The sequence below is a fragment of the Orycteropus afer genome, unplaced genomic scaffold, assembly GCF_000298275.1.
Source record: "Orycteropus afer afer isolate SDZICR_OR568_19922 unplaced genomic scaffold, OryAfe1.0 scaffold00053, whole genome shotgun sequence".
NCBI classification, from domain to species: domain Eukaryota; kingdom Metazoa; phylum Chordata; class Mammalia; order Tubulidentata; family Orycteropodidae; genus Orycteropus; species Orycteropus afer.
This window is the reverse complement of record NW_006921640.1, coordinates 5,156,746-5,178,093: the sequence shown is the minus strand read 5'-3', so window position 1 is coordinate 5,178,093 and position 21,348 is coordinate 5,156,746. Positions and strand designations below refer to the sequence as shown.

Here is a 21,348-nt window from a genome sequence, read left to right as displayed (position 1 = left end):
TAAATAATCATACATATATAAAAATATATAATTTAAGGAATGCTAAAGCAATCTTAAAAATAATAAAACTTAGATATACATGAAATGTACAATATTAACTGTTCAAATAAACTGATACTTATAATGCAATCATTAAAATATTGTTATAAAAAACATATGATATATTAAGTTAAAGAGAATATTACCAAACACATATGTAGTATGATTTATTCTTAAAAATAAATAGAAATAAGGAGGAGACTATCTTCAAATCACTGTCGTATTTTCAAAATAAAAATAATTGTAAACCAAAGTGCAAATTCAAGAACTAATCAGAAATAGTTGTTCCTTCTTCAGCACATCTTCAGAATAAATACAATGTGACACTGTATATATTTACAATGAAGTATTATTTTAAAATAGCAGTCAAATTATTTGCAAATTATTGACTACAAAATTGCCTTATAAATTTTAGGAACTTAAACAGAATTTGAAAAATGGAATTTTAATCTATAACTTCAAATCAATTACTCTTCCTCTCTTCTATCAGATCTTTAGTCCTTAAGAGTTTTGCATTATCAAGAAAATCAACTTAAACAACTTTTTGGTCCTATCAAAGCTAATTTTGAATAGACTGAGTACTGATGTCTTTTGATTTAGTATTTTTCTAGGACTATGCATGAGATATATTATGGAGAGTCCCTCAGAAAACATTTTAATTGCTTTAAATAGTTTAGTCACATCAATTACTTATTTTTATTTTGCCTATGACAGAAAATGACCTATTTTGAGTATGTGCCTGTGATGAGTGTAGTATGAACTTCAGGGGTGGTTTCAGGATAAGGAGAAGGAAAAGGAGAAAAAGAATCCTGGACTGACTTAATGTTCCATAGAAAAGCTTTGAAAAGTATATTGAAACTATTAGATTGAACTTCTTGTAATTGCTCATGTTCAACCATTTTTTACCCACAAAAACAGCAATTTCATATGGTTAAACCTAACAGCAGTTATTGTCCATGGATTCTAATTCCACTTTTGTCATTAACAATTTGTGTGACCTTTGGTACATTACTGAAACCATAGTTTTATCATTTTCAGGTGGTAAGTATATATAACATTTAAAACTACATTTCAATTTTCTGAAATGTCATATATCACAGTGATGTCAAGTGTTTCTAACATTAAATGTACAGCTGCTCACATTTAGAAAAATTATATTGCTTGACCCCATCAAACACTAGGCTTCAGTGATATAAGCTGGTTCCTGATTTTCCTGTTTGGTGTCTACCTGCTTATTCTCAAGTACTCTTTGCAGGCTCAATTAAGTCTACTCGGTAATTAGTGCTGGGGTTACAGAAGGCTCAGTTGTAGGTCCTCTTTTCTTCTCACATTGTGCTCATTCCCTCTCAATAATCTCACCTTCAGCCTAGTTTCAATTACAGTTATATAGACAACTCATATATTCTTGCTTCCAACACAGACCTTGTCTCTGAGGTCCAGACTGTACGATATCTCTTTTTGGATATCTCAAAGATTCCTTAAATTCAATTTAATCAAAACTGAATTCATGTTATTATGCCAAAATCTGGTCTCCTCCAGTGGTGCTATCCCAATGAATGGTATTACCATCTGTATAATCATAGCACCTCCCTCACTCCAGTTCAGTTCTACACATCCTATCCTTAAATATCTTTCAATATGTATTTCTCTTTATCTCTCCCCTTTAACCACCATAGTCCAAACTCTCTAGGTGAGGTGCCATACTAGTTGTTGTTTTTGTTTTTGTTTTTTCCCTCCTGGTTTGCCAATAACTATTTTTTTCTCCCCTTCAGTATGTTCTTTATCCTAGAAACAAAGTGGTTTTTGAAAAATACAAATGTCTAAAAGACCTGTAAGGCCCAACATTACTTACCTGTCTCTTCAGCTTTGTCTCAAAACTTACATTTTGCTTGTACTCTCTCATTCAGGCACAAAGGCCTTCTCTAAGTTCCCCACATAAGGCTTTACATATTCCCTTCTCTTTGCATAGTCACCCCTCAATTTGCCCAGTTCTCTATTCATCTCTCAGATCTTAGCTCCCTATGGCTCCCTCAGGAAAGCCTTCCCAATAACCCTGGAGTAGGTCAAATCTCCATGTTACAAATTTTCATGATGTAATGTACTTAGAAGAACTAATCACAGTTGCATTTTTTAAAATTTGTTTGTGGGATTATTTAATCAACATCAGTCTCTCCTACTCTATGATCCAAGACCAAAAAACTATATTTATCTTACCCATAATAGGCCTAAACCTACTTAGCACATGTGACTGTCACATCACATGTGACTCAATACATAGTTGTAGAATAAATAAATAGATAAATTTGTTGTATTCTGTCACTTTCCTGTTAAAGAACAATAGCTGCTAATTTTCTAACATATTAAATTTAAGTAAGCATAGTATTCAAGGCCCTCATTAACTAGCTGACACATGCTACTCTGACCTCTTCTCCTGCTGCTTTCCAACACTTCTTACATTTCACTTTCTACCTACCAAACCAACAAACCAAACTCACTGCCATTGAGTCAGATCCAACTCACGGTGACCCCTCTTCAGGTTTCCAAGGCGGTATCACTACGGAAGTAGAATGCCCAACCTTCCTTCTGAGGAGTGGCTGGTGGGTTTGAAACATCAGCCTTCTGGTTAGCAGTCAAATGCCTTAGGTACTACACCACTAGAGCCTCCATTTTCTACCTACACTTACCTAATTCCAGCCTCTGTGTCTTTATATTTGCCATCTATATATGAAATACCTTTCCACCCCTTGAAATGATTCTTTTAGTATTCAGGTCAACACTCACATTCTTTAAAAAAAAAAAAAAAAAAAAAAAACTTTTTTTTAAGAGTCAATACATAAAAAAATAAACCCAGGTTTTTCCAAAAAATATCCCACAAAAAAAAAAAAAAAATGGAAGCAATCTAAGTGATCATCAACAGATAAATGTATAAACAAACTATAGTACATACATACAATGGAAGACCACGCAATGTTAAAGAATAATGAATTTGTGAAACATCTCATAACATGGATGAACCTAGAGGGCATTACACTGAGTGAGATTGTTGTTGTTGTTATGTGCCATCAAGTCAGATCTGACTCATAGCAACCCCTCCTTGGGTTTCCAAGGCAGTATCACTATGGAAGGAGATTGCCTAACTTCCTTCCAAGGAGTGGCTGGTGGATTTGAACCACCAGCCTTCTGGATAGCAGTCAAGTGCATTAGGCACTATGCTACCAGAGCTCAGTGAGTGAGATCAGTCGATCACAAAAGGACAAATATTTTATGAGACCACTTCAAAAAGGCAGCAGAACATTTTCAAACAGAAAGAATAATTTACTGAAGGTTACCAAGGATGGAAGGGAAAGGAAGGATAAATAACTAGAAGGTTGTTGTTGTTGTTGTTGTTTGCCATCGAGTCGGCCCCGACTCATAGCGACCCCTCCTTGGGTTTCCAAGGCAGTATCACTACAGAAGTAGGATTGCCCAACCTTTCTTCCGAGGAGTGGCTGGTGGGTTTGAACCGCCAGCCTTCTGGTTAGCAGTCAAGTGCTTTTAGCCACTATGCTAACTAGAAGGTAGACATGTATTAACATGTCTGAAGGGAAAGGCAATATATAATAAGGGGGAGGTTAGCAAAAAAGGTCAAGGCAGTTAAAAGATTCAGTGAGGAGCATTAAGAGTTAAAGGGAAAAAAGGTAAATACTCTTACATACCCAGTCTCCCAATAATAGTAGTAGCAATACCCTTTGAATGGATACATAGCCAGACACTCAAGCTGAGCAGGGGTAGGAAGATGAATGGGACTATACCCATGAATATATATAGTGGGAAGAGAGCTGATACATTATGAGGATTGCAATCAATGTCATGAAACAAAATGTGTATGAACTGTTGTCTGAAAAATGAATTTGCTCCGTAAACTTTTACCCAAATCACAACAAAAAAATTCTATTATATATATATATAAAATCGTACTTTAAACTAATTTTTTTTGTGCTTTTAATTCCTTGCCCAGATACAGAAATGAATTTGCTAAAACTAATTTTCATCCATTTATGTGTTCAAAGCAAGTCTTTATTATCCTCCTTCTAAAACTTTCAGAAACTTAAATCGTTCAGAAAATTTTCTGTTTGCTTTAACGTTTCCTCATACTTTGATTTGAACACCTTCAAACAGTCCTTTCCTAGAGCTAGTCTACTATTTTACTATTGCTTTAAAGGATGAAAACAATCATAGGATACAATATTCTACATTAAGGGTTGGATTAATGCAAAATATAGCTAAAAGAATATTTCCAAATCATATATGCAAAGTCCACTGAATAGTACTAAGTAAGATTTTCCTCCCATTGTTAACTGGCAACACCAACACTGACAAATCACAATCCGCCTGTGGTTATGATTCCTAGATTTTTTTCTGCTGTAACCTCTGGCATGTAGACATATGTAACTAGTTTACATATATTTACTCCTCCAGTGTCTCAAGCACTGTGCTTTAAATAAACAAAGGATCTCTCTTAATTCTCACACTAATCCCGTGAAGCAGGTATCATCCCCACCTTAAGCGAAAAAGAACTGAGAGGTTATTTAACTTGCTTATGGATATGCAGCTAAGCAATGGTAAAGCCAGGATTGAATTTAAGCAGGGTGGACTCTAAAGTCCTTTTTCTTTCTACCAAGTCATACTGCTTCTCTTCATCTTAATAAGTGTTCTAATGCTGTTTGGAGCTCTGGTAGCATAGTGCCTAAGGCGCTTGACTGCTAACCAGAAGGCTGGCAGTTCAAACCCACCAGCCACTCCTGGGAAGGAAGATGGGGCAATCTACTTCCGTAGTGATACTGCCTCGGAAACCCAAGGAGGGGTCCCTATGAGTCGGGTCCGACTCGAGGGCACATAACAACAACAACAACAATGCTGTTTGAAATGTGTGTGTTTTATTTACCACAATCAATATAAGTTTTTTTAAAAAAAGTCTGTCTTTTTTTCTTATTTAACCTTAACAGAGCTTCTTTTAAAATATTATTTTTAAAAAAAATACTATAAATAGCAATAGTTTTGAAAATGAAAGAAAATACACCTCAAGTAGGAGACAATTTTAATATAAGAAATGGACTTGGCCAGTCGAGATTTCATTTTCACTGACATTTCTGCTAAAAGGAATCCAATGCTAAACTTTCTAATATGAAAGAATTTAACATTTAAATAATATTCACAATTTTGTTACCTGCCGGAGCTGGAAAATCCCTCCTGTTGGTACATCCTTGGCAGAAATCACTTCTACCGGACAGTATTCACCATTCTCATTCTGCTCCAGGATTTGAACCCAGAATTCTACTCTCCTGGTGACTTCACTCCATCTAGGAAACAGTTGAAGCTCTTGGAAAATCACATATCATATGTTTCTATTTCACTATGTGGTATATTCAGGCAATAGGTATTATTAGAACACCATAACATACACATGATAACTGTAATTCAAGAATAAAATTTCTCTAAACAAAGAAATAAAGGCAGGTTAGGATTTTACATATGAGAATTAACAATAATAAATATTTCCAAACAGAGTAACTCAGAAGGACCAAGTATAGTTCAATAAGCAATAATCAAGTACATATTAGCAAAATTAGTTAAAACCAAAGTTAAACAATCTTAATATCGCAACTAAAAATAGCTTAATTTTTCCAAAAGGATAAAATTATAAATATTTCAAAATGTTTACTCAAAAATCTAAACATTTTAATTACATGTACAGAAGCAAGTACAATAAATATCCTGGTACAGATAAACTGAAGCAGCAATAAATGCTTTAACAACTTTAAAAAAATTTTCATTAAATTTGTACGAGAATCAAGAAAAAATTCTCAACTTCTATTTAGTATTTACTAACATACACTCTAAATAGAAAACAATATAATATCTGATTCTCTTTTATAATTAGATGAAAAACGTGGTATTTCTGTCTCATTTTAATTCTAACAAAATCCTGCTCAACAAACAAGCCTACCTCTTTTCATCAGTGATGCCACTTAAAAAGAGCTGTGAACTAAAGGCAGAGTAATGAATCTGAATACCACAGTAGATCTTGATCGATTCTCTCTACAGGTTATTCAAAATGATAAGCTAACTATTCTCTAAAAACCTAATTTTACTGTCGTCGTTGTTATGTGCCGTTGAGTTGTACCCAACTCAATACCTACAAATTTAGCTTCCTTCCATCACTATTCAAAATTCACTTCCCTAAAAAGGTTTACCCATGCTATTAACACCCTGGAGACAACACCTATCTCTGGAATACTGGTCATATTCAGAAGATAGTAACCTTTATAAATGGCAGTATTCAACTTTTTTTAAAAAAAAATTTTCAATGGAATCAGATAGATATCTATAATTCACCTGTCTCGGAGACTACGTGTTTTTGCTTGTATAATTCCCAAATCCCACAGAGCTGGGTTCTTCCGAGGATCAGTCACCTTATGGCCATATACTTCAATTGCCAATGCCCCTTCTGAAAGATGCTCAATAAAATCTTCAGTGATGTTAACAGAAAATTCCTGAAAGAAAATTAGTAATTCCAGGAAACACATTCTGGAAAATTTATGATTATTTATGATTACTTATTGACCTCACATACTTACTGAATCATGGAAGAAAAAAAATAGAAACCAGAAAGTTATACAGCAGAATTATCATCTACTTAATGCTAAGACAGACTAAGGTTCCTGACCTTAAAAATAGCTATACTGTAACTCTTGATAGAGATAAGTATTGATTTGGGTGAAGAGAAGGGCAATGTACCAAATGTGAGTGACTAATATGACACCACTGAGGATGAGAAAGACAGAGAGAGGTGCATGGGAGGTATAGAAAACAAATACGAACCCTTTTGCCCACACAGTACTGCATTGTCAGTGAAGGCAAACATGGGTATATGGGTGGATAGATGGGCAGACAGGCTAAACAATTAGATATGTCTATGAAATGGGGAGGGTATCCAACAACATATATAGGGTTGGCAGACAATGGTCCTGTAAGTTTATGTGAATGATCAGAATTCCCAAGTAGAGCTGACAAGTGGCAAGGTTGTGGTCACTACTTGGTCACAGCCAGCTACCCAGAGGGACTGAGTAGCTGAACCTGTGAGCTTGGGACCATAGTCGCAGGGGACATCAAGCTCAATTGGCATAACATACTATACAAAACATTGTTCCACCTCCTACTTTGGCGAGTAGTGACTGGGATCTTAAAAGCTAGCAAGCTGCCATCTAGATGCAACGATGGGTCTCTCCTCATCCAGAGCAAAGAAGAATGAAGAAAACCAAAATTCATGGAAACAATTAGTCCTAGCGACTGGTACACCATCCGATCTGCAGCCTATACGACTATGAGACCAGAAGAACTAGATGGTGCCCGGCTACCAGTGTCATCCACTTGGAAGGGGATCTATGTAGGAGACCCTTGATAGAGAGGGAGAACAATACGGAACAAAACTCAAAATCATTTGGAGGGAAAAAAAAAAAGTGGGGAACAGGTTTGCTGGTCTGATAGAGCCTGGTGGAACCACTGAGACTATGGCCCCCAGCTGCCCTTCAGATCTGGAATTAAACCCACACCTGTGGTTTCCGGCCAAACAGAACACAGGCATAGGAGTTGAACACTTACCTCAAGTAGATACACTCCTTGGAGAGAACAATCATGGGAGAGAGAAGGGCTGCCTATGCACAGGGAGATAGCTCAGGGGGCAGGAGTCCATGGAGGGATGGATACTGGGAAGAGGTAACTATGGGGAGGAAGTGGGAGGGGAGCTGTTGCATTGTGATAAACTGTGGTCAATGACATGAGACAAAGTATATGTGAACTGCTGTATGGAAAGTGAATTTGCTCTGTAAATCTTCACCCAAATCACAATAAAATAAATAAATAAAATTAAAAATATTACATTCATTAAAATTGTAAAAAAAAAAAAAAGCTATACTATAACTCTGGATTTTTTTTTTAACTTTTCACCTTGAAAGCCTATTATGTAAAACCAGCATTATATTCTATTTTGTTAGCAATATTTTGGAAGCTATTTTTTAAAGTATAAATAACTATATTAAGTATTATAACAATGATCTACAATGCCATGATACACAAGTTAGTACATGCAATAATGTAGCAGTGTTGGAAAAACAATTTTTTTCCAGTTTTTAGGATGCTAACTATCTTTGATAATAGGAGAGAAAAGAAATAATGATTATCACTAAAAAAAAAAAAAAAAAATCACGTAAAGAAAAAATTCTCCCAACCTGTCTATATTTACCAAAAAATAATAGAGAAAATGAGCTTGTGCTGATATATTTAAAACTGGATATGAGACAGATTTTTGGACTTATAAGGATGAAGCTCTAAATAATAGTCCTTAGAGGCACTGGATCTTTCTCTCTTTTTGTCTCTGTTTCTCCATATGTGTCTGTCTCTCTTCTCCATCTTTAAAATGATTTAACTCTCTTGAAAAAAAGGAGATGAATCAATATGGTCTAGCAGAAAAAAATTCTAGGATCTGAGGGTCTTAGCTCTGTTAATTACGAGGCATGCAACCTTGGGCAAACTAACCTCTCTGAACTAGTTTCCTCAACAGGGGGAAAAAAAACTATCATAAAATACAATTGTGATAAAGATCAAATGTTTAGCATAGCATTTGGTGCTTGATAATACTGTTGTTGTTATGTAGTCAGATCCGACTCATAGTGACCCCTCCTTGGGTTTCCGAGGCAGTATCACTAGGGAAGTAGATCGCCCAACCTTCCTTCTGAGGAATGGCTGGTGGGTTTGAACCACCAGCCTTCAGGGTAGCAGTCAAGTGCCTTAGGCCCTACGCTACCAGTATTTTCTGTCTTCAATTTCTCTAAAACATTAATTTCTTATCCATTTTAGATAACAGTTCTCCAGCAACCAAGTACAAAATATGGATAATCTTCAGAGATGAACTTATATATATATATATAAATATATAAATGGATATTCCCAGAAAAGTTCATTTTTTATTTTGAAGGAGCTAAATGTATTAACTTTAGTCAATAACTTCAGTTATTGACTTGAAGTTTATTTTAAGAAACTCTGCTCCAAGACATATGTTAATGCCAGCTTAAAGAAATCAGATTCACTTTTTTTTTTTTTTGGTAAGAAATTTAAAATGTGAACAAGTCTGAAAAGTGATATTAACAGAAAATTCCTCAAAGAAAACTTACATTACAAAGCAAACTTACATTACAATGATCAAAGACAACCATACACTGAGGTTCCTTGCTGACAGGGGAAGATGAGGTATCCAGTTCAGGTGCAACAATTACTGGCTCTTGTTGATCCCAGAAGTTATATTTGCAGAATACAAAGTGGGACAGATGCTGTGGCAACCCAGTAGCTTGTAATATTTTAACCTAAGGGAAAAAGAAGGCTTTGTTATTGTTGCTGTTTCTTAATTAGGAAGTTCCAAGAAGTACTCTGACTCAAGAGGTATGGACTCCACTCCCGAATCTGTCACTAACTGTTCTTTAATTTTGGCCAAATCACATACACGCTGACTGTAGTACTTCATCTGTTAAGTGGGGATAAAAAGTACCATATTTATTGAGAGGCTTGACAAAAAGTAACAAACTACTCTGCCTATCAAGGTGGATATTTTAAGGAACTAAGAGGCTGATGAAGACCTCACTGCCACTGAGTCGGATCCAACTCATAGTGACCCCTCCTTGGGTTTCCAAAGTGGTATCACTATGGAAGTAGATTCCCCAACCTTCCTTTCTAAGAATGGCTGGTGGGTTTGAACCGCCAGCCTTCTGGTTAGCAGTCAAATACCTTAGGCACTATGCCACCGAGCTCCTATTTAAATCATACGTTCTTATAATAATAAAGACAAAAGAATAAAACTCTCAGACATCAACAATGATACAAATTTGACTAACATCATTAAGAACAGACCAATATTGTTAAGCATGATAAAGAAAAAAAGCTGTGTATGTATCAATAAACCAACAAATATTCAAAAAAGAGAAAAACAGTTATTTGATAATTTTAAGTATGTTGTTGTTGTTGTTATGTGCCATCAAGTGGTCCCCAACTCATAGCGACCCCTCCTTGGGTTTCCGAGGCAGTATCACTACAGAAGTAGATTGCCTAACCTTCCTTCCAAGGAGTAGCTGGTAAGTTTGAACCACCAGCCTTCTGGTTAGCAGTCAAGTGCCTTAGGCACTATGTTACCAGAGCTCCTAATTTTTAAGTATAAAGGTAACATATCTCAAGTAGATACATTACATGCTAATAAAGCATTTTTTGAAGAACTTTAAAGACATTGAGAATGTATATTTGAAAGATCTGGCTTACAGCTATGCAGAGAGTAGAGCATGAGCAAAGGGAATTAAAGGTGGTGAATGCTTACCACACATACTTCACACTAACATTTCCTGGATGTGTTCTCTATGCATATTTAGGAAGGAGAGGCATATCGAAGAAAGAGTGCTCTGGACATGGGTTAGGGTTTTATGATAACTAAGTGTGGTTAGAAATACGTATTTTATCAGATCACACATCTCCAGAAGAAATGCCTGTAACAGGTTTTAAAGAAGCCAAATATTGTTAGTATTTCTTTTGGCAGGAAGCATCAGGTTGATATTTGAGTTTTTGCTGTTGCCATATTCTAAAACTCCTCCAAATACAAAGTTAAATGTAATTGTGATCCTGTAATTGACTTAATCGTTTATTATATTCTTTGCCTGGTCATTTCCTACACATCGTTTCATTCACTGTACTTCCAGTGAATAAATTTCACAAAAATAAACGAATATATGACAGAAGTTGGTGTAGTTTGGCAACCACAAGGAATCATCAGAAGCCTTCTTATACTGAGATAGGTTTTACAAATCTTTACTTACACACTCACTGATAAAGCCTAAACATTTCAGGAAACATTAATAATGAGGAAAAAATATGCAAAGCAAATGAGTTTATATTCTCCTATACAAGGCAGTTAATGTGTAAGCAACAAATGAGAACTCTCGTTATTATTCTCTTTTCCCCCAATGTCAACAAAAGTTTGAAGCATTATTACAGCAATTCTCAGACTGGTTATAAAAGACACACTGATTGGTACAATGTATTCTTCTAAACCAAACTGAGCAGTCAGTATTCCAAAGTTAATTTTTCATTAAATTTGGAAAACCACACTATTAAGTGTTTAAAAATGTTTGATACATTCTTTAAGGTGAGACATTATGGTACTTGAGAAGGCTACAAGATTTTGGGGCTTCATAGATCTAAATTAAAATATCTGCCATTTATTAGCTTCTGTTCTCAAACAAATTACTTAAATTCTGGGAGTTTAGTTTTCTCAGTTCCAGAGGTACTTCCAGACTAAGACAAAAGACCTGGTGATTTACTTTTGAAAATCAGCCAGTGAAGACCCTATGGATCGCAATGGTCTGATTCACAACCATTCACGGGGATGGTGTAAGACTGGGCAGTGTTTCATTCCTTTGTGTATGGATTCATCATGAGTAGGTGACTGATGCAATCGCAACTAACAACAAGTATTCTCCTGTGCAAAATGAGAATAGTAATACTTACTTTAACTACTGGTGTGATAAATGAACACTATGAAACTAAATGAATGAAAGTAAGTAGTACCAGGCATTGAGAAGATGCATAATACATACCATGAGCTCTGGTGGCATAATGCCTAAGGCATCTGACTGCTAACCAGAAGGCTGGCGGTTCAAAACCACCAGCCACTCCTTGGAAGGAAGACTGGCCAATGTACTTCCATAGTGATATACCTTGGAAACCCAACTCGAATCCAACTCAACAGCAGTGAGGTTTTTTTTTTTTTTGCATAATATATGCCAATTTTTTCCTGGGGCAATCTTAATCTTATGGTTAAAATAAACAAGAAAACTAGACTTAATATCATTAACTCTGCTACAGGCAGGAATAAGACTGCCATGAATGAATAATATCTACATATCTAAAATATGTTGCTGTTGTTACGTGTCATCAAATCGGACCTGACTCATAGCAACCCCTCCTTGGATTTCCGAGGCATTATTACTAGGGAAGTAGATTGTCCAACCTTCCTTCCAAGGAGTGGCTAGTGGGTTTGAACCACCAGCTTTCTGGTTAGCAGTCAAGTGCTTTAGGCACTAAGCTATCAGAGCTCCTATGTGGTGGATTTGTGTGTGTGTGTGTGTGTGTGTGTGTTTTTAAGTTTTTGCATAGAGAAACTAAAATCACCACAAGGTGTCAGAATACCACAGAATGTCAACTTAAAGCTGCTCAAGATAAAAAATGGAACCAAACTCACTTGCCATCCAGTTGATTTCGAGTCAGAGCAACCCCATTGGGTTTCCAAGGTGGTAAATCTTTACGGAAGTAGATTGCCCCATCTTCTGTCTGTGGAGCGGCTGGTGGGTTTGAACCACCTACCTTCTGGTTAACAGACAACTGCCTTAGGCACTGTGCCACTAGAGCTCCTTGCTCAAGATAAAGGAGCCCAGAAATGAAAGTAGACATTAAAGTTGTTTGAGGTTTTTTTTTTTTTTTTTTTTAATATATTAACCATACTTAATATAGTTTGAAATACTAATTTGGTAATATATGCATTTTTTCATTACAGAAAAATAAATCTAGACTTCTTTTATGAGCCTATGCTACTCATTACCTATGATATCTTAAGTGTCTCCAGACTGTTTTTTTTTTCTATAAATATTTTTTTTTTATTGTCCCATTATTTGTGCTCCTTCAGTTCATACAAAAAGCTATTACATGCATAGATTGTGGTCTCTAAATACCAATTCCCATGAAAGGAATCAGGGTACCTTGGAGAAATGGCTCATTCCACATCTGGGATCAGGCAATATGTAGGATGAGACCAGAATCATTTTTAAAAAAAAAAAAATGCACTGCCATATATAGTGACCCTACAGGATAGAGTAGAACCTCCTCATAGGGTTTCTAAGTTGTAATCTTAGGGAAGCAGACTGTCACATTTTTTTCCTGCAGAGCAACTGGTGGGTTTGAACCACTGATCTTTTTTTGGTTAGCAACCAAGCACTTAACCATTGTACCACTAAGCTTCCTTAGAATCATATTAGAAAGCAAAAAACTATCAAAGTCTATGAATGTCAGAGTTATGTCAAAAAGACTCAAATGTCAACTAATAAGGCTCTCACAGGCTGAAGATGGTATCATTTGAGCATCAACATACACAATAAATGCAATGGATTAAAACACATCAAATATGTTCAAATCCACATATTCCATAATGATATGAAGACACCCCTCCCCCTCCAAAAAAATTACTAGTCACTTTTGGATATTAGCGGGAAAATAAATTCATTATTTTGAAAATTGGTAAATAAAGGGAGCACATCAAGTATTTATTCTGCCTTTCCAATACAAACTATATCTGAATAGCCAAATAGTTGACAATGGGAAGACTCTTTCTTTAGAAGTATTCTAACTAATAAATGAATGAATGCTGGAATTAGATTATTACTCTTTTGTAACTGTGGTGGTTATGGCTGTGTGTCAACTTAGCTGGGCCTGGTTGAGTAGCTGGGCCTGGTTGAGTGGCTGGGAAGTTGGTGGTAGTTATTCCTCATGATGAGAATGGCAATCAACTCGGTGGTATCTACCACAAGCAGCTCAGTAGCTGCTTTGGGTATGTGGTCTGCTTCCCATATATAAGAAGCAGCTTTGGGAATGATCTCTAGCTTATGGCACGCTTGAACCCTGCATGTAGCCATGTCATTTGTTGTTCAGCAGCCTGCCATGCTCTGCTGACCTTAGGACTTACAATGGACTTGAATTAATGGCCTGTCATGTGGTTTGGTAACATTGGGACTGTAACATTTTATTCATCAACCTTGGGCTTGTTAGCCTCAGCAGCCATGAGCTGCCTGAGTGAAGACATGCCTCTAGCTTCAGTGGGCCAGGAGCAAGAGGCAGAGCTGAAGCCCAGGGTCGAGGGGTTATCACACAGCCCCTAGAGCCTGGCATGTTGAACTTGGGACTTAAAGCCTCTAAACTGTGAGAGAATTAAACTCCTGTTTGTTGGCCATCACATTTGTGGTATATTCTAGTCAGAACAGCACTAGGTAACCAGAACAGTAACCCCTAATGAAATAATGCATCTACAAATAATCAATAGCTGCTAACAACCCTAAAAAGAGAAACAACCAGGCATAATATGTTTCCTAATGAAAGAATACCTCACCATATATAAAATATCCTTGCTACTTCCATCCTCCATACATCAACTCTGTATCTAACTAAAGGAGCTCTGCTGGTGCAGAGGTTAAAGCATGTGGCTGCTAACCAAAAGGTTGGTGATTTGAACCTATCAGGTGTTCCGTGGGAGAAAGATGAGGTAGTCTGCTTCCAAAATGATTTACAACCTTGGAAGCCCTATGGGGCAGTTTTACTCTTTCCTACAGGGTCTGTAAGGGCAGAACTGACTTGAGGGTAGCAGGCAGTGTGTTATTATCTAACTACTAATTTACAGTAAATACATGTCAAACATGTTAAGCAACATCAATCAACATATTCCACACTATGAGAAACTACAAGGCGATAGTCCAATTTCTACAATAAATAACTTACAAGGTAAAAGAGGATAAGAGACAAAGAGAGAGAAAGTGTGTGCACATGCAAGAGAGTTATCTATAGATTAAAAGGAATTTAAGAGACATATCAACCAAGACAACAATTGGAAACAGAGTAATATTGAGGAATTATTAATTCTTACATGTCATAACATTATAGTTTTTAAAAAAGTACTCATCATTTAGAGATATTTACTGAAATATTTATAGATGAAATAGATGATGTCTGAGATTTGCTTCAAAATAATCCAAGGGGAAGAGTCTCATAAAAGTAGCTTGAGTGCATGAATAAAACAAGATGGACCATCAGTTGATAATTATAACGGTAGGGAGAATGGGGATTGATAATATTAATTTCACTACTTTTATCTTTTTATGTGTATTAGCTATCTTACAAAAAATAATTTTAAGATATCATAACTTGATTAAAAGAAAAAGTTAATTTTATCTAGGATGACTGACCAACTGCCATCAAGTCAATTCTGATTCACAGCAATCCCACAGGACAACAGAACTGCCCTATAGGGTTTCCAAGGCTGTAAATCTTTACAGAAGCAGACTGTCTCATTTTTCTCCCATTGAGCAGCTAGTAGGTTTGCACCGCTGACCTTTTAGCTAGCAGTTAAATGTCTTAACCACTATGCCTCCAGAGCCCCTTTATCTAGGACATAGTACTTCTTTCCAGTGATAAACTCTCCAAATGATAGTATCCTGTATGTTACTTTATTCTATTGGTAAAAGTTGACCTTTCACAGAGTTTCACCTTTAAAATGGGTCATTATGGAGCCTATGTCTCCATCTTATTAATAATAAAACCTCAAAAAACTATTCTTAAATCGAGAACAATACAATGGAGATTAACCTTTAGTGAACTAAGATTTTTTTTTCTTTCAAATTGGATTACATGAACACCTTACTTTATGCAAAGACCTACAGGAAGTAGCCCAAATCTTAATAGATTTAGCTTTCCTATACCTCATGCTTAATGCATAATCTATTCTTTTCAACATTAATTTCAATTCTAGACATACTTACTGAGAAACAGGACTAGCCTTAAGATGGATTATGAAATGAAATTTATGTTTAGTCTTCCTTCATTTTTCTTTTTAGTGGCCTCCTTATCACTTGTGCTACTGTCCCTGTGCCTCTTGCTGGTTCCTCCCCACTGAAAAGCCTTCCTTTTAACTGGTTCATACAGTGATTCTTTTCAATTGTGGTGTTGGTGAAGAATATTGAATATACCACGGACTGCCAGAAGAACAAACAAATCTGTCTCGGAAGGAGTGCAGCCAGAATGCTGCTTACAGGAGAGGATCGTGAGACTTTGTCTCATACACTTTGGATATATTATCAGGAGGGCTCAGTCCCTGGAGAAAGACACCATGCTTGAAAGTAGAGGGTCAGCAAAAAAGAGGAAGACCCTCAATGGTACGGACTGACCCAGCAGCTGCAACAATGTGCTCAAACATAGCAATGATTGTGAAGGTGGCACAAGACTGGGCAATATTTCATTCTGTTGTACACAAGGTTGCTATGAGTCAGAAACAATTCAATGGCATACAACAATACAGTGATTTTCAAACAGTAGTAGTACTGCCCCCAATAAAGGGTGTTTGGAAATATACAAAAGCATTTTTTTAATTGTCATAATGAACTGCAGAGGCTCTACCAACATTTATTGGACAGGAGTCGAGGAATGGAATGACCTATCTAACATCTTCCTAGCTAGCAATTACCCATGACAAATACCAACAGCACCCTAGGAAAAACAGTTTTAGATAACACTGTCTCCCTTCAAGTTCAACCTGAGCCTTATTTTCCAGAAAATTTCCTCAGACCCTGCTTTCTGAATGAATTGCTTTTTTTCTGTGTCCCAAACAATCTGGTAACTACCACCATCAGAGCACTTGGCTCACATGATACTGGAGTCTTTTGTTTACTTGTATGCCTCACAACACACACACACACACACACACTCTATAGTGAGGTCCTTGAATGGAGAAATCCTGTCTTACTCATCTCTATGTTTCCAACACTTGGCACATGTCTGGCAGATAACACTCAACATGTATTTCATCAATAGAATGCATGGGAAGACAAGAAAGAAAAGGGTTTGGGATTGGGGCATGCTTGAAAACCATAAGCAAAGGTATAATGGTGGAGAGAAACAGAACATTTGGAAAGCAGTGTGAAAAATGACTTATGGCAGAGAACAAGATCAGGACTAAGTAAATCTCCACCATCAGCAGCTATCCAATTACAGGATAAAATTCATGTGGAAAAACCTGGTTTCTCTATAGACAAGTTCAGAAAAATATAGATCCACACAATTTTGAAGCTCAGTAGACCAGAGATAGAGGTGACTTATACAAGGTTTCCAAGAGTAAGTTATTAGAAGTAACCTGGCTAACCCATTTTTTAGAAATAGATATTTTGAAAATTCAAAAAAAGAAACAGTATTTATCATCTAAATACTCACAGTCCTCAAAATCAGTCATAATTCCCTACTTCTAAAATGAAACTGAGACTTACCAAGCATACAAGTTTATTCTCCTGGATTTCTTTATCAAAGGAAATGTCTGCAGCATCATCACCCCCTGCAATTCTTTCTCCAATTTCACCACTGAGTCGCATCACCTCCACATGCAGCCGACCTGCCACCTATAACAATGAGGGGGAAGTAGAAACTTTTAACAAAGCTAGGTTGTTTCTTCCTTTAGATTATCTGCCTTCTGCCTTCCAGTCAAGCCATAAGGTTAATAGTATATGAGAATTTAGATGCCTAGGTTCTAATAGTTACTTCTCTCAGAGTTTTTAGAATAACCACCAGTTTATATAAAACACTATATAAACATAAGAAACTAATAATACACATAAATATCATTCATCATTACTAATAAAAATAGTAACAATAATCCCATTACCACACTACTGTTCCTTGAATTTTCTCTGTAGGAAACAAAGGATAAAGAGCAAACCAACCTCTCCTTTCTGGTTGACAATTGGAACAGCATACTGTAACTTCACATCATAGAAAAGTGACTCAAGGAAGACATTGGCCACCCCAATGAGACTGTGATTTTCCTGTTCATCATAGAATGGATCAGCACGCTTGAAGTAAGACCTTATGACCTTTAAAGAAATACAAAACAATTTGGAAAATTATTAAATTGAATGGATTCAGCCCAACAATTTTTGATGTTTTCTAACTTAAGTCATTAAACTTAACTTTCATTACTATAGCCTGATCCTTGTATTCTTTAGAGTAAAACAAAGTTCTTATTAAAGTGTAACATTATTTTATACACACACACACATTCTCTTGCTCCCATTAAAATGGTGGTCAGCATCCTTCAGCTGTTAAGAAAGCAATCAAAATAATGCCATTTACTTTTATCATGTGTTCTCCTTTATGTGGAAATCTTGAAAAAAAATGAAACAACATATATTGACTAGAAGTGGAGTGCACTAATGTACTCTTCATTTTCCTTTTAGGAAAGAGAATTATGTCTTTCCCATTTATTCTGGTTTATATCTTGTGCATTTTTTGTTATTTTTGTTTTATTTCTAAGTTAAAATAGGAGAATGGAGGAAAAAACACTTTAGCAAAAATGTTATCTAAGAAGTCACTTTCTTTAATGACAATCTGGAAAACAAACATTTTTACAAAACAAGCAACTAAGGAAATAAACAACTTTATGAGGCAGAGGACTAGCAGTATTGAAAATATGTAAAAAATATGCATAATACAGAAATCTATTTTAAGTACATACAACTGCATATCTGCTCTAAATGAAGAAATCTGCCCCATGAGGAGGAAGTACAAATGTACAGATCTACTTTAGGATCAAAACTCCTTCCAAAAATGTTCCTAACAGTGTTAAATACGAAAGTACTACTGACTTCCCATTTAAAAAACCTATTTTGTATGTCGCTTATTTGCAAGGTTGTATGTGTTGAGAAGCAGGAAAAAAAATAAATGTTTTGAGAAATGGGGAAAGATAATGACCTAAAGAAATTCATAGTTCAGTACAGAAGACAGACAAATACACACCAACAGAAGTCAGAATGGTATAAAAACAAAGTTTGTTTATATATTTTAAAGTTGAATGCTGTTGTTATGTGCTGTCAAGTCGGACCTGACTCATACCTAACCCTCCTTGGGATTCTGAGGCAGTATCACTACGAAAGTAGATTTTCCAACCTTCCTTCCAAGGAGTGGCTAGTGGGTTTGAACTGACAACCTTCTGGTTAGCAGTCAAGTGCTTTAGGCTCTACGGTACCAGAGTGCCCTTAAGTGGAATATTCTGCTAGAAATCCAGGTAACTCAAAATTAGAAAGAAAAAGAAGATGCCAAAAAACAAGTTCCTAAAAGTCTTTAGCTAGATGATTGAGAGTCTTAAAATAAATTTTATTCAAGAAATAAGTATTACTATTTTGGAAAAATAAACAATTTGCCCCTGAAATGGGTAGGTTCATTCCAACTTGATTCCTTCCATGACTACAAGTTTAGCGATTTTTCTCAAATAACTTACTGGAGAATCTTCTTCACACTCCTTCCACTCCTGATAAAGGTCTCTCATATCCAACAACCTGTTGTCCAATTTTTCCAAAGACCAAATCTGCTTTCCTTTTCCTTTTCTTCTCACCTGGATTGCAGGTTCACTAAGAAGAGAGCCTCGCTGCAAAGACAGTGAGAATGATTGGGTAAAACAGCAAAGCAATACATCATGGAAGTCATACCTAAATATTCTCATACCTGCCAGTCAAATGTTGACACACCAACACTGAAACTGTCAGCTTTCTTTAATTCATTGATTACAAAGCTTACCAAAAAGCTTACAAACTTAATATAATGCCTTTATATATCCCACCTGCAATCAAAATTTATATCTAAGTGTAAAGTTTAAGTAAAAACTTGAATGTAAATTTTGATTACAGGTTGTTATAAGTTTAAACTGAAAATACAAAACACCAGACATGTTTAAGGAGAAGGTAAAATGAAAATGTTTAATTGTGCCTCCGTATAACCACACATTTTCAACTAATATAAAAAGTCATTTGGATTGAATGGCCAGGGAAAGTTTGTTGGGACAGGTAGTTAAGAAACTATCTTTTACCTTTCAAAAGCTAAAATTTCAACTTTTTTGAATGGATGGTATCTTAATGTGTACAAAATGTTTAAAATGGTAAATTGTGAAAAGTCTCTGACTCACCCATTTGAGGCAACAAATGACACCAGGTTCCACAGATAGTTTATGCATAAAATTAGTTTGAATTTATTATTAATAGTATGGAACTAGACAGAGGTGGTTGTTGCACAACACTGTGAATGTACTAAATGTCACTGAATTATTCACTTTTAATCTTCCCCAAAAATGTATCTAATACCACACTGTTTTGACCATTGTGGCTGTAGAGTCGGTTTTGAGATCTGGAAATGTGAGTCTTCCTACTTTGTTCTTCTCTTCAGTAGTGCTTTGCTTATCCATGCTCTTTCCTTTCCATATAAAATTAGTGATTGATTTTTCCATATCCTTAAAGAATGTTGATGGAATTTGGATTAAGATCGCAAGGAATGACCATGGGATATTCTTCCATTTATGTAGGTCTCTTGGCACAGTGCCTAAGGCATTTGACAGCTAACAAGAAGGCTGGTGATTCAAATACACCAGCCACTCCTCAGAAGGGAGGTTGGGCACTCTACTTCCATACTGATACCACCTCGGAAACCCAAGGAGGGGACACTATGAGTCGGGTCCAACTCGATGGCAGTGTGTTCCGTTTTTGGGTTTTCTTATAGTTACTTGCAGTACTGTTCTGTAGTTTTCTTTGTATAGGTCTTTTGTGTCCCTGGTAAGATTTATGCCTAAGTATTTTTTCTTCTTGGTAGCTTTTTTAAAGGGTACTGTTTTCCTTATTTCCTTTTCAGATAATCTCTTTGTCATTGCCTATAGAAAACTATAAAAAACTACTTCAAGAAACTCTAAGAGATCTACATAAATGGAAGACTATCCCATGCTCTAAAATTTATAGAAAACTTCAACACCTCAACATCGAAACAATAAACAATCCAATTAAAAAATGGGGAAAGGAAATGAACAGATACTCCATCAAAGAAAATACTCAGGCAGCCAACAAACACATAAATAAATGGTCATGCGCTTTGCACCAACAGAGCCACGGCAGCAAGAGTGAGCCCAGCCACCACCGCCACTGCCACAGAGAGGGAGGAACTGTCATCCTCTGCCTGTACACCACTCTTCTCAGAAAGGATCTGCTATAGCACTTGGACTGCTGGAAGGACCAAGCAATGAACTCTTCGTTTGCTACATATTTAACCAGCAAATGCTGCTTGAGTTTCGGTACTGTATTTCATTAAATTCAGAGTACATTTAAAAATACATTTGCTATGCATACAGTTTCTACCCCACTTATTTAAGATAAAATAGTAAAATTTCCTCATTGACAGTCAAACTGAATTCTCATTAGAATTCTTGAAGTTGGATTGATCTGGGGCAAGATGGCAGACTAGGCAGAAAGACTGCACAGACCCTCTTCAACAAAGAAAAGGGAAACCAATTAACACAGACACAGAATATAATCCTGGACCCCTGAGCCTTGAAGAGAAGGATATAGAAATGGACTAAACCCCAACTAGCAGAAGAATTTGTGTGAAAATACCAAAAAAGGA

At 36.1% G+C, this 21,348-nt stretch overlaps 1 protein-coding gene across 1 annotated transcript in view; it reads right to left on the bottom strand.

The window, feature by feature from the left end:
• Positions 1–21,348, bottom strand: part of KIF13B (kinesin family member 13B) — a 351,480-nt gene that overhangs the window by 130,945 nt on the left and 199,187 nt on the right. Inside the window, exons 19-24 of the mRNA XM_007938771.1 lie at positions 19,190–19,336; positions 17,637–17,786; positions 17,187–17,315; positions 9,267–9,437; positions 6,415–6,572; positions 5,246–5,378 (exon numbers count right to left, since the gene is read on the bottom strand). Of these exons, the coding sequence (XP_007936962.1) occupies positions 5,246–5,378; positions 6,415–6,572; positions 9,267–9,437; positions 17,187–17,315; positions 17,637–17,786; positions 19,190–19,336 (888 nt within the window). The remainder of the gene's footprint in view (positions 1–5,245; positions 5,379–6,414; positions 6,573–9,266; positions 9,438–17,186; positions 17,316–17,636; positions 17,787–19,189; positions 19,337–21,348) is intronic.